The sequence below is a fragment of the Cotesia typhae genome, unplaced genomic scaffold (genome assembly GCF_013202065.1).
Source record: "Cotesia typhae breed Kobodo isofemale line unplaced genomic scaffold, CoteBio_Ctyphae contig_43, whole genome shotgun sequence".
Lineage (NCBI taxonomy): Eukaryota > Metazoa > Arthropoda > Insecta > Hymenoptera > Braconidae > Cotesia > Cotesia typhae.
The window spans coordinates 120,095-134,448 of NW_027423752.1; the positions used below are offsets into that span (position 1 = coordinate 120,095).

General features: G+C 31.2%; 2 protein-coding genes and 1 pseudogene across 8 annotated transcripts in view; 1 reads left to right on the top strand and 2 right to left on the bottom strand.

Moving 5' to 3' along the window:
* LOC141528370 (heat shock protein 68-like) lies at positions 1 to 2,113 on the bottom strand (annotated as a pseudogene).
* Positions 2,114 to 3,164: 1,051 nt separating this feature from the next.
* Positions 3,165 to 14,354, top strand: part of LOC141528372 (guided entry of tail-anchored proteins factor 1) — an 84,720-nt gene continuing 73,530 nt past the window's right edge. The window contains exons 1-3 of one of the 4 annotated variants that reach the window (XR_012479362.1): positions 3,165 to 3,406; positions 3,811 to 3,994; positions 4,221 to 4,273. Coding sequence is in view for 3 of the 4 variants with exons in the window: in XM_074244402.1 (XP_074100503.1) it covers positions 4,221 to 4,273 (53 nt within the window). In the remaining variant the exon portion in view is untranslated. The remainder of the gene's footprint in view (positions 3,407 to 3,810; positions 3,995 to 4,220; positions 4,274 to 14,354) is intronic. The other 3 variants (XM_074244402.1, XM_074244404.1, XM_074244403.1) reach the window with 3 other exon arrangements.
* Positions 4,459 to 14,354, bottom strand: part of LOC141528259 (fibroblast growth factor receptor homolog 1) — a 29,982-nt gene continuing 20,086 nt past the window's right edge. For 3 of the 4 annotated variants that reach the window (XM_074244211.1, XM_074244213.1, XM_074244212.1), the window contains exons 3-10: positions 10,581 to 10,934; positions 10,123 to 10,500; positions 8,834 to 9,021; positions 8,461 to 8,593; positions 6,728 to 7,733; positions 5,894 to 6,034; positions 5,712 to 5,817; positions 4,459 to 5,624 (exon numbers count right to left, since the gene is read on the bottom strand). In XM_074244211.1, coding sequence (XP_074100312.1) covers positions 5,520 to 5,624; positions 5,712 to 5,817; positions 5,894 to 6,034; positions 6,728 to 7,733; positions 8,461 to 8,593; positions 8,834 to 9,021; positions 10,123 to 10,500; positions 10,581 to 10,934 — 2,411 coding nt within the window. In that variant the 3' untranslated portion in view covers positions 4,459 to 5,519. Of the gene's footprint in view, positions 5,625 to 5,711; positions 5,818 to 5,893; positions 6,035 to 6,727; positions 7,734 to 8,460; positions 8,594 to 8,833; positions 9,022 to 9,816; positions 9,999 to 10,122; positions 10,501 to 10,580; positions 10,935 to 14,354 lie in introns of all 4 variants that reach the window. The other variant, XM_074244214.1, reaches the window with a different exon arrangement.

The window sequence follows — 14,354 nt, forward strand, 5'->3', positions numbered from 1 at the left end:
TTTTTGTTTTTTGTTTATTTACATTTGTTTGCTCTGGCTTGGTTTTTTTTTTTTTTTTTTTTTTTTTATTTTGTTCAGGAATGTAGAGATCACGATGTTGTTTAGTCAACTTCTTCAACCGTTGGCCCGGAGTAGCTGTTGTTGTTGTTTCCTGGGCGTACTGTGCTCCACAGTTCTGGAAATCTGCAGGGTTAGCGCCTCCACCACCTTGATGGAGTTTGGTCATGATTGGAGAGCACTGCTTCTGAAGCTCGTCTAACTTGTGTTTGTATTCTTCCTGGTCGGCTAAGGTGTTGTTGTCTAGCCACTGGACGGTTTCGTCGCAAAGCTGAGTGACCCGGTCTTTGTCAGACTGGGTCATTCGTGATCCGTTGTCCTGGACAGCTTGCTTGACCGAGAAGACGTAGCTCTCAAGTTGGTTACGAGCTACTACTTTGTCCCGCTGTTGTTGATCTTGTTCGCGGTACCGTTCAGCATCAGAGAGCATGCGGCTGATTTCCTCCTTGGAAAGACGTCCCTTGTCGTTGGTGATTCGGACGTCACTGCTACGACCACTGGCGGTATCCTTGGCGGTAACGTGCAGAATTCCGTTGGCGTCCATGTCGAAGGTGACATCGATCTTTGGTACACCACGTGGAGCAGGTGCTATTCCACTGAGCTCGAACTTGCCGAGCAGATTGTTGTCCTTGGTCATTGCTCGTTCACCCTCGTAGACTTGGATGGACACGCCGGGCTGGTTGTCAGCGTACGTGGTGAATGTCTGGGATTGTTTGCAGGGAATTCGGGCATTGCGCTCGATGATGTTGGTCATCATTCCACCTGCTGTTTCGATACCCAGAGATAGGGGAGCAACGTCCACAAGGAGAACATCCTGGAGGGCGGAGTTCTTGTCGCCCTCTCCGGTTAGGATGGCGGCTTGCACGGCTGCACCATAAGCCACGGCCTCGTCGGGATTGATGGACAAGTTGAGTGCTTTTCCACAGAAGAAGTTCTGGAGCATCGACTGGATCTTGGGGATGCGAGTAGAACCTCCTACGAGGACGACATCATGAATGGATCTTTTGTCGAGCTTGGCGTCAGCCAGTGCTTTTTCCACAGGCTCCAGAGTCGACCGGAAGAGATCAGCGCAGAGTTCTTCGAAACGTGCCCTCGAGACTTTGGTGTAAAAGTCAATGCCCTCGAAGAGAGCATCGATCTCGATGTTGGCTTCGGTACTGGATGACAAAGTACGTTTGGCACGTTCAGCAGCTGTTCTCAATCTTCGAAGAGCTCTGGGGTTGGTCTTAAGATTCTTCCTGTATTTCCGTTCGAACTCCTTGCAAAGATGGTCAACTAATCTCGAGTCGAAGTCTTCTCCTCCAAGATGTGTGTCACCGGCAGTTGATTTGACCTCGAAGAGTGATCCCTCGTCGATTGACAGGATGGAAACGTCAAAGGTACCACCACCGAGATCAAATATTAGCACATTTTTCTCACCTTTCAGGTTTTTGTCCAGCCCGTAGGCTAGAGCAGCAGCGGTGGGCTCATTGATAATTCTGAGGACGTTCAGTCCAGCAATCGCACCCGCGTCTTTGGTGGCTTGACGCTGCGAATCGTTGAAGTATGCTGGCACTGTGATGACTGCGTCTCTCACTTTTGTCCCAGGTAAGCCTCGGCGGTTTCCTTCATCTTGACGAGGACCATCGAACTGATTTCCTCCGGATTGAACCTCTTGACTTCTCCTTTGAACTCCACCTGGATCTTCGGCTTACCAGCCTCGCTGATGACCTTGAAAGGCCAGTGCTTCATGTCACTTTGAACTTTAGGATCGTCGAACTTTCTGCCGATGAGTCGTTTGGCGTCGAATACTGTGTTGGATGGATTCATCGCCACCTGGTTCTTAGCTGCGTCTCCAATGAGTCGCTCGGTGTCCGTAAAGGCAACATAGCTGGGTGTTGTTCTGTTACCTTGGTCGTTGGCGATGATTTCGACTTTCCCTTGCTGCCACACTCCCACACAGGAGTATGTTGTTCCAAGATCAATACCAATGGCAGGCATTGTGTTTAACTTAACTTTTAACTCCTCACTTAACGTCTTATTAGTTTGCTTTATTTTTGTGTACTGGTACCGGTAGCAGTCAGTGCGACTGCTTATATACTCTCGTCCCCAGTCACCTGAGTGGGGCGTGAATATTCTCGACGGATCGCGCACATTCTCGTTATATCCATGTACTCCAAATAATTTTATTTATCAATTTGATTTCTTTTTCTTATTTTTATCATAATTGATCCCAAAAAAAAGTTTACCTAGCTGATTAAAAATGCCTATCATCAATTGTTTAATTTGTCTGCTCATTTTTAATTATCTAGCACATTCAGAGTAATGTAGAAGAATATTCGAGATCTCATTAAATAATTCCATTATTTATTTAATTTATTATTTATTAATTATTATTTTTAATTTATAATCATAAAATGTTTTTAAAAAAACATTGTCAATATATATATTTTCCAAGATAATTACTGCTATTTTAGATTTTATTGATCTGGGCGTTTTCTCCCAAATATTCGAGACTGTTCTAAATTTATCAGATGTAAAAATATATTTGCTGAATATACGTCATTTTTGCTGAAAATAAACTTTTTTTGGAATAAATTATTATTATCACATGACTCAAACTAAAATCTTGATTAATTAATTCTAAAAAACTTTAAAGTTAACCTTTAATATTTACTTATTACCTTAAAAAAAATATCATAATTACTCTGCAATTTATTGTTATTTTCATAAATCATAACTTCAATTATAAAAACAAAAGATTTTCTCTGTGGAACTCATTGAACGTTTCAAGAAAATTCTCGACGCTGTCATATTTACTAGCTGTTTACTACCTCATACAATCAATACTGTCTCGCGAATATTCTCAGACATTCTCAAATGTCAACGGACTCGAAGTTTCTAGACTGTACACATTACCTACAATTTTCATTATCTTCTCAAGATAAAATCAAAAAATGTTTTTTCATAAGATACTTACATCACAATCTCTGCAGATGTCGCTAGGGTGGCTGTTTTGCAACAATGTGACAAATAGAATTCGAATTTGCCGCGACAACTAAATCTGCGCGCGCATCTAGATCCAGCAGCCAATCAGAGGTCAGTTTAGTACGTTACTAGTTTAGTGCGCATTACGTTTATTTCCCTCGAAAACAGAACGACCTATGTCGGCTCCAACCACCAATTTTTTTTACTTTTCATAATTAAATTGTTTTTATTACCGTTGTAGATATTTTTTGAGTTTTTTCGGGGCTAGAATATTTTTAATTTGTTCGAAAAATAATAATTTTTACTAACAATAGCGTGACACAAAATGGCGGTTATATTTTTTGGAATTTTAGGTTGTAGACGGTTTAGGCATGACATTAAAGTTAGATGAAAATTAATTTACCTGATATTTAATAATTTTTTTATCAAATAAATTATGGCAAAAAAAATGATAAAAAAAAAGTTGTCATCTAAAAATTTTTTATAATAAAAAATGCAATTTTTTTAATATAATTTTTTATAATAAATTTAATTGTTAAAAAAAATTAAAATTGGTCAAATGACAGCTAACTTCAATGTCATAAAAGTTAGCTTTCACTTGACAATTTTTTAATTTTTTTTAACAAAAAAATTTTTTTCTAAAAAATTATTTAAAAAAAAATTGCATTTTTAATTTATTAAAATTTCTACAAGTCCATTTTTTAAATAATTTTTTTTTGCTATAATTTATTTGTTAAAAAGAAATTAAAACAATTTTTAAATTTAATGTCATTGTTTATGCTGCAGTTTTACTAATTAATTTTTCTTGTTAAATAATTAATCGAATGTTATCAACTCAAGTACTGTAGTTAAAATTCAAATACTATTTTGTAGTGTAGTGTTGAAATTATTTTATTTAACCAAAAGTGAAAAAGTGCTTAGTGATTTCTTCTATGACTATCACCTGCTGATGATTCAATAATTCTAAACGGTATTTATCATGAAATAAATTTTTCATCAAAAAAATTAAATTAATTTTAATTTTTTAATGCTTAAGTTAGCCGACATTTTTAATTTTTTTTTATTTATTAAATTGGAACGAAAAAAAATTTTTTTTTAATTGCACTTGAATTTTTTCAAGTTTTCTACAAATGATAATTTTTTTCTTATTTTTTTGTAACAATTTTTTCAATAAAAAAAATTGTAAAAATTTTCAGATGCTCCCGTTGCCGATAAGACTGTCAAGAATGTCAATCCTCCTATCCTGTCGGTGAGTAAATTTATCATCCTATATAACTATTAAAATTTACGAGCTACTTTATGATTAATCGACTGTTAATCTTACAAAAAATAATTGAAGATGTAATATTTAAAAACAAATTTCACTTGTAATTTTTTGCACGCCATTTATTAGGAATAATGTTTGGTCGGGTGATGAATGAAAAAAGCTTTGAATTATTGAGTATATAATTTATTGCATTAGAAAAAATATTACAAATTAATAATGATTAACTTTTAAACTTTATACAATATTAAAATTTTAAAAATTATTTTCTGTCATTTGATATGGTTAATTATATGATGTGATGTAGCTTAAATTAGTAACTAGTCTTGCACGATTATTTTTCAGTTATTTAAATAATATAATCTCATATTTATATTTACAATCTTACTAGAATCATATTTTCTGAAACTTCTAATTTATATTTAATACAATAATTCTACATCTTTTCACTTTTTACACTTATAAATCGTAACATTGAAATACCATTAAAATATTATGAATATTAAAATCATAACTTCATAAAATAATGTTTAAAAAATACATATACGTTATTCACATTCAATAAATTACTTAATTTATCTAGATCTTACAATTTTAAGTAGTATTTAATCCCTTAAAAATTTTTATTTTCAACCCTAAGGCCACCGTGGTATTTAAAATAATTAGCATACACAATTTATCTTACAAATATTTTTAAAAAGTTATTACATTAATAAATTGACTAGTTAAAACACAACATTATGCCCGTGTTTGACATTTTAAAATAATTCGTGTAATATTAACGAACCATAAATATTTTCCTAGAAGTCTTAAAAAAAATATATATATATTTATAAATTTCTAAAATTCAAAAAGCTTTACTGGTTTAAATTTAAATATTCTATAATTTCATTTAAAGGCACTTTGAATGGCACTTTTATTTGTTTCATTAATCTATTTATTAAAAAATAATAAATATTGTAAAAAAATCCTACATCTGAATGTAAAACATTCCTAAATTATTATTAAAAATGATAATAATAATAATCTTAATAATCTACACAAATATACACTCAATACTGATTTATAATATTTATCGTGCATTTATCGTTATCAAATAATTAATTAATTATCAATGATTTTGATAATAATTTGTTCTATGATAAAATCACGCAATAAAAATTTTCTTTATATTCACTTTTATCTAATTGTTTAATTTTATTCGATTAGTTTTTTTAAATTGTCGTTTTTATTAGAGCAGGTACGGAAATTTTTCTTCATCATCATCTTCAGCGTCACTTGATTCTTGACTTGATGGTGGTGTATCTAATTGCGGTAGACCGAGGTCCAAATATTCCTGAATTAAAAAGTAAAAATATTTAGTAAAAAAAATTTACATAAGCGAAATTTTTTTTATTGAATAAATATTTATGAGTCAACATACCTCGTTCGCAGTTATCGTTAGTATCCTATCTAAATCCTCGACAAGTTCTCCAAACATAGGTCGTTCGTTAGGCTGATAACTCCAGCAATCTCGCATAAGCATATATCTAAATAAAGAAATAAATAAAAAATTAGATTTATTTAGGCTATTTGCCAATTTAATTATATCAATATAATATTTACATTTCAATCGAGCAGCAGGGTGGTTTCTCCATTCTGTGTCCAGTTCTCAGAAGTTGGAATAATTTTTCTACTGATGGTACTGACGGATATGGTGTACCCCCTAATGTCATTATTTCCCACAACAGAATTCCGTACGACCATCTAAAAATATATTAAATCTATATTATTAAGAGAATAGGCAAAATTTATTACCGATATTTATTTAGACTGCATTCGAAAATGATTTATCTCTAGATATATAATTAAAAAATGACCTTGTATCTTGTGAACTATTGACATTTTTAAAGATATAAGCTCATCCCGAGATTACATGCATCGAGACCTTTCATTTGAGTACCCACATCAATTTTTCATATATTTATATATGTATATATGAAAAATATATATAAAATGCATGTGGGTACTCAAATGAAAGCTCTTGATGAGTGTAACATCGGGATGAGCTTATATTTTTAAAAACGTCAGTAGTTAAAAAAGTACGGTGCAATTTAACAAAAGTCATTATTAAACAAAGCAAAATTTTATTTATTTATAGTTCACATAGTGACTGCAAAGTTGCTAGTAATTAATTATTTTTCCAAAGTGATAATAATTAATTTTGAAAATTTTTACCAATTAAAAATTTAATTTAATAATTTCTTTAAACATATATAAAAAAATTTTCTGCTTCTTCTCGAGTTTTAAGTTGTTGATTCACGAATTAATTTTTTAAATCAGAGAAAATTATATCTTGCAACAAAAGTGAAATTTTGAAAAAAATATATATTTTTTTTTAATGATTTATACAATTATAAATAAAATAATAAATTTGAAAGTAATAGCTATAAAACTTACACGTCGGACTGAGTGGTGTAAACACGATGAAAGAGTGCTTCAGGAGCCATCCATTTAACAGGTAATCTACCATCTGTTGTTTTTCTGTAATAATCATGACAGTGTATATCTCTAGCAAGACCAAAGTCTGCAATCTTGAGTACATATTCATCGCTAACAAGTACATTTCTCGCAGCTAAATCTCTGTGTATACAACGCCTGCTTGCTAGATACTCCATTCCACGTGCAACTTGATAAGCAAATGACACAAGATCTTTTTGCGTTAACGTTTTCTTTTCTTTGGCATCATTCTCTCCATTACCACCAATTGCTAGTTCATAACCACCGGATGAGGGTCGGTGATCGCGCAAAAAATCGCGTAAATTACCGTGTGGTGCAAACTCGACAACAACATAAAGTGGACCACCTTGTGTGCAAGCTCCGAGTAAATTAATAATGTTAACGTGTTTCCCAATCATCTTCATCATTTCCATTTCCGATACCAAGTCCATCATTTCAGCGTCTGTGTGTCCTTCTTTCAACATTTTCACTGCTACGACATTTGGAATTCCAGGTTTTCCTGTGTTTGTTTGTGCTCTTACTACTTTACCAAATGCACCCTCACCCAGAGTATTACCCAGTGCCAAGTGGTGACGTGATAATTCCCAAGCGCTATCTAGGGGTAACTCGTACTCCGAAATACTTCCGCCATTACTGTCTTCAGAAGTAACTGTTGATTTTTGCTTTTCTATTTTAACCACCGGCAGGAGTAGAGTTTCTTGAACATTTTGATCATTTACTAAATTTTGTTTTTCAACAATTACTTTCTTCGTCCACTGAGTGACAACTGCGGCACGCGCTGTTTCAATTGCCAGTAGTTTTTTCATTTTTTCACGCTTCAAACGTTGGAATATGTAAATTACTACGACAACTCCTACCGCGAAGAAAACGAATAATACCGCAGCGAGTATATTCATTAACAGCAATTGCGGTCGGGCTATTATTGGTACTCGTGGTGGTTCAATACCTGTAATAATAAAATAGTGAAATCAATTAGATAAATCTTTAAGAAATCTTCAATAAGAAACTCATAAATTAATATAAAAGTCAAAAAAATTTTTTATTATGTTTAAAAAATTGATAATTTTTGGTCTGGTGTTCAAATTTAAAAAATCACACTTTGGATGTATCATTTAAAATTTTTTACTAATTTTTGTAACATAAGATAAAGAATAAAATAAAATTTTAATCTTTTGTAAAAAAAATACTTGCAAAAAATTTAAAATCAAAATTGATAAAATATTTAAGTTTAGAAAATTTAGTTTCTTATTGCTTTTCTCTTATTGTAGACAAAGTTCAAGTCAAAAGCTATAAAAAAAAATTTTTATTTCATGATGAGTTAAAAAACATAATTTTTTTAAATTTAAAATAAATATTGTGAACAAACTATGAAAGATATCAAAAATAAGATTTATTTTTAATCGAAAATTTATTTTAAAATAGAAATTAATATTGTGCATACTTAAAATATATTTGCAAGTATGTAATTTTAATTTTAAATTTTATATTGAAGTAATTTTGAACTTTCAAAATATGTCAAATTTATTCTATAAAATTTTTAGAGACCATTGTTGCATAAAAAATTTTTAATCGTAAATTAATTAGAATTTTAGATAATTATTAAAAAAGTTTTTTTTTTATTTGAAATTTTTTATAAATTAAATTAAGAAATCAAAAAAAAAAAAAAAACTTACTTTCAACAACAGAAAGATAAGCACTGCTAAATGTCTCTCCCAAGGTATTTTGGGCAATACATGTGTACCATCCTTCATCTTTCTCCGTAACATTAACAAGTGTCAAAACGTCTGGATGATCAACTCCACTAGCCTGTGAATAAATTTAAAAATTAAATACTTTCCAAAGAAAGATCGTTAAAAAAAACCAGAAACTAAAAAATTAATGTATCTATCAAACTACGTACAAGAGCATGCTGTTATCCACAAATGATATATTCGTAGTTATCGTTCTTAACAAGTTAGTAAACCCAACGAGGTAGATTAGTAGAAGATATTAGCAGTCATGCAAATTTTGGGATGTTTGTATTTGATAAAATACTCCATGGCCCACCTTAACCTCGACCCTTAAGCTTGAATTTGTTACGTTGATAGTTTTAAAAGTTTTATGACGGCCGTGATACCACTCGAGGTGACGATGTGCGTTTGACAGTACTTCGCAGATAAGACTTGCGTTGCTCCCAATCAGGACTGTAGTATTTTCCGGTGCTCGAGTCAGAATTGGACGGTGTTGGACGCTTTCTATATCAGGAAAGATAAACCCAACCACCGATATTACGACATAGTTTACAGAGATAAATAATAATAGAAATTAATAAATATCTAATTAAATTTAACACATAAAAGTAACCCTTATAGAAACCAATTCCGTTCACCAGACACAAATAAAGAAAAACATTTATTTACAAGATATATAATTCGCTTTTTAGACACAGAATATTTTACAGCTGAAAGAACTATTTTTTAAAACATATAATACATTTATATTTTAAATTAGGACAGTCTCAAAAGTATAAGCATATATTCTAAAGTGATTTGGATACTTTCCAGATTAGTTAATCAAGAAATCAATTTTGCTAACTAAAGATAGACATTTTTACATTTATAATATTATTTTTTAGTTTTATTTCATACCTGAATCGAATTATCTAGCATTTATTGAGTTTTAATGACGTTAAATAGGCTTTGATTAAATTTGACTGGGATGAAAAAGCAACAAAAGAGTTTGAATGAGCTTTAAAGGAAACTAATTGACATTAAATGAGTCTTAAATCAAAATAGTTAAGATTAGACCGATTTTTTGAAATTTTTCGATGTTAGAAAAAGTTTGAAAAATTTAATTTGTGTTTATTTATGTAATATTTTTAAAATTTATCATAAACTCGGCAAAAATGAAAAAATTTTGAGACTGTCTAAATTGAGTATCTAACCACCCACCAAGCGATAGAAAATTTGTGCTGGCAAGACATAAAATTTGTGTTTAACAATGAGTTTGATGAGGTACCTCCACCGCGTGGGACATAATTGCGGTAGTACCTGTAATAAGTTTCCTTTTGGTGATTTTTCATGATCATCTGGATACTCGTTGACTTTTAGCCATTGAATAAAAGGTTCCAAGTCGGATACAATTGGGCATCGGAAGGTGATTGAATCGTTTATTGCAACAGTGGCATTTTTCGGAAAGCCTTCGTTGATGTAAGGTTTGTGCGGGAAACGTTCTGAACGCATTTTATTTTATTTCTTAATTTTTTTTGTTACGATAATTTGGATTCTTATATTGTAGATTGTGTTATTTTTCATACTAAAATTAAATTTTGTAAAAATGATGAAAGTTAAGCTTACCGATAACGTCAACTTTGAAGGTATGATTGATGCATCCAAGAATATTGCAAACAATGCACGTGTAATTGCCGCCATCCGAAACAACAAGATCTTCAACTCTGAGTGTCCATTTGTTGATAAGAACAGGTCCAACAGCGCGTTCAGGTGTTTTATTGTCTTTCAACCATGTGATGTTAGGCTGAGGATTTCCAACATAAGGACAACGTAGTCTTAGCATATTTCCAGCTGGTTTCACGATTGAATTATGCATTTCATCGATCTTGTTGAACATCGGGAGACTTGCGGGTACAGTGTGATTATGATCCCCAGCATTTCTGTTCTCGGATTTATCGTTGTCTAGATCGGTGTCCAGATGTAGCGAACGAGTCTCCGGTAAGCCTGCAATTAATTTATTATGTTAATTGAGCAACAGGTGTTGAGAAATAAATACGTTTTATAAGTGAATAGGCTTCAACTACCTCGCGATCGGATTTCTAGTTCATTGGTTTCGTCTTCGGGTCTTAAGGCGCCTAAAACGCTTCCCAATTCCCCGCTGTCACTGGAAAATCCATCGTTTTGAGCAAGTTCAACTTGAATAGTAATGTTTCGCCACTGAATTGTCGACGAATTCTCCAGTCGACATCCATAATTTCCACTGTCGTCCACCTCAACATGCTTGAATTTTATCGATTGCTTTTGAGTACGAATTCGTGGTAAAATACCTCGTAATTCGGTTGCGTCTTTGTACCATTTTACATCGGATTCATAATCCGTTGGGCAACGTAACATCAATTTTTCTCCTTCGGCCACAATTACATCGGAGTTAGTAGATTCTGAAATTATAAAATAAAATGTTAGTTCAAAATTAAGCAGAATTAAATATTTCTATAATCGCAAGACTTTATGCTAATTCATAAATTCTACTTGAATAGTTAAATTTTTTTTAAATTTACTAAAATATCAATTGGCCAAAAATGGTCCAAAGATGACCAAAACCGGTACTTTTACTCTAATTTTTTTAATTGAAAAAACCGAATACTTTAAAACAAAAGTGAAATTTTGCCAAAAATGTTTTCCTTGAAAAACGGTTTTTTTTTTTTTAGTACATCCTCAAAATTCATGGGTTTTCACGCTATTATTATTGTATCGGTCATCAAAATTTATATATTTAACAAATTCTATGAATAATTTGAAATATAACTGTTGTTAGCTTCGGCGCCAGCGAGAGTACAGAATTTAGAATTTATAAGCAATTCTAGTCTATGAAATTCAGCCGCCTACACAATGCTAATAAAAATCAAGCTCCAACGTTAATTTAAACTAACATACTGATTTCATGACACGAGTTACCAATTACAAGGCTAGAGATAAAACCATTTTGTTCGTAAATCTAATTAAAATTGATTAATTATCCAGTAGATCTTGTCCAACAAAAAGTATTTCCTTAAAAATAAAATTTCTCATTTATACAGACAAAATCTCAATCCATCACTCACAGCAATGAACTATTGCTAAATGTCTGAATGATAAATGAGAGGAGTGAAGGTGTCACATGACACATCATAAACATATCTCACTGATCAGCATGACAATTTTCTAATCCCATTGAGTCTCAAGCTTGCCTAAGCTTAATTCACTTGACCGATATGCTATACTGCCGACAAATTCTCCTAATATATCCATCTACACTCCCCGCGTTGGTGTTCATATATAAATATATAATTTATCGTATAAATCATTGAGGAAGTTGTCGAGCATTTTCCGTACTCGAACAATTGGACAGTGCAATAAATAATAAAAATCCATAATAATATAATGAACATACAAGCCAAAACTTTGAAAGTCTCATTCATGAGCAGTAGGACTCGTATATACATGTGGTGTTTGGATTACAGCCAGACCGTTAAATCGCGACACTCCAATGTTCCATTGGACGTCTGTCTCCATTTTTCCCTTGTCACTCTTCATCCCCCTTGCCACCTATTCGATTTATTTTATTTATTTTATTTATTAACTTGCTGTTTTATTTCATTTTATTTAACTTAGCGCTGAAATGTACGACTAATTATAAACCTCGGCCTGCTGTTACCGTCTTCTTGTGTAAGCTATATGATCGCGTGTCTCACCTCCTCGTCAATCTTATTCACATTCGCAATTTTACATCATCAATAAATTTCGCTTTCAATTCAAATTGCCAGAACATTCAATGACTATTGTATTTTATTGTCTTATAAGTGAAAACACTTCTTTGCTATTTTTTACTTTAATGGCTTGGCTGTGTGCTGTACATTGTAACACGTTTATTTATTATTAAACTCTATTCTCTGACTTTGTTACGAAACTTTACAAACATCCTGTGCTTCAGCTTCAGATGCTAAACAGTAAGTTTCGTTGTTAAAAAAGACCCTCGAGTTTCTCAAATCGATTGGGTTTATTTGCTTGTATAGTATTTAGTATATACTACTACTGTTTAACTCTGCGTCTGGATCACATGTGATTTAGAATTTACTCTAGTTTTTTTTTTTTTTTTACGTAATTTTAATTTTTTTTAAACCACCGTAGTATAAATCACTTAGTCGTTTAGTGAGTACTAAAGTATACAATTTTTTTTTTTTTCATATTATTTTTATTTTATGCCCCCGATTCTGATGCCCCCGCTTTTATTTTATTCCATTTATTTTTTTAATTAATTTTTTTGGGTTTTTTTATCGTCATTAGACGCACTATTTTTCTTTAGCTTTTTTAGATAATGATGTCATGAAGCATCTGTAGATGCGAGAATAGACTTTTAAGATACAGACAAGAAAGAAGATTTCTTTTTTTATTTATTTTCTCTAAAATAAAAGGAATTATTGGTAAAAATTTCAGCCATGTAAAATGTTTACAATGTTTTTGTCACGTAAATTAAAAATATCTTGCAAAGAATAATAAAGATATGTTAAATTTACATACGGAGAAAACATTTCTCTGAGAATAGAATTTTTTTTATGACTAAAATGTCATAAATTTGATAACTAAAAGTAATATCGTTTCAAAGTAAGAAATTTTATGTTCGACATTTAAAATTTTTTTGAAACATTATGTAATCATTTACAAGTCTAAAATACTTTAGGTCGTATATTTAATTAAAAAAAAAATAATCTGACTCAAGATAAATATATTTAGCAAAAATTTACTTTACACAGAAAAAAAAAATCCTTGCACCAAGAAAATTTCAAGGAAGTCAAAAGTTATTTTGGAGCAAGAAGAAATTTTCAATCTTCTTTAATATTTTCTTGAGCCAAGAAAATTTATAATTCAGTCTAGAATTTTCTTTTTTAATGGTTTAAGATATTCAGTTTTTTCAATTCAACAAATTTAGAGAAAAATGAAATTTTTTCGTTGTAAAAAAATTTTTTTTGATGAAGAATTTGATTATACCGATCGATGATACACTGAGAAAAAAAATCGTTCGCATTTTTTCTTGACACAAAGACATACTTTCTTTGAAAAGATATTTTCTTTTCTGATAAATTAGTCGAATAATTTGTATTACCTCAAATAAATCTATTTATTTATTTTTTAATTAATAGAAAGGCAAGAATTAATATTTTTTGTTAAAAAAACAATAAATTGAAAGGTTCCTTCAAATAAATTTTTGAGCCAAGAAATCTTCTTTTGGACTATATTTTATTTAATTTTTTTTATTTCGTATAATGTAGTCTTTAATCACGTCAAATTGTATGGATTGATGAAAAGATATTAATCCACGATTCAAGCCAAGAAATTCTTAAAGCAAATTAAAAAAATTTATTAAAAAGATTATTTCTCTCGAATAAAAATTTTTTTTATTAGCATTAGCAGGGTAGAAACAAAAATATAAAGGGTTAGGATTGAAAATAATATAGTGAGTATTAAATGACATTTAGGGTCGTGATATACATAATATGCAGATGAAAGACTGTTTGCTTCTTTATGTCAAGTTCGATCATCATCATCATCATCATCATCATCATCCTTCCATACCATTCTCATTCCTGCGTTAAATTTTAGTCGTTCTACGAAAGCAGCCCAATCGCGACAAAATATTTCTTACTATCATTATATACGAGTCACGACACAACGTGCCACGACAGCTGATTCTAAATTAATGTTTATGCATCATCTTTTCTTTAAACTGTAGAGAAAAAAATAATAAAACATCCGGCTGCTTCAAATTCAATTTCTCTTACAAAGAACCTTAATTTTACGAGCAAGCTCTGATTTTATTTATC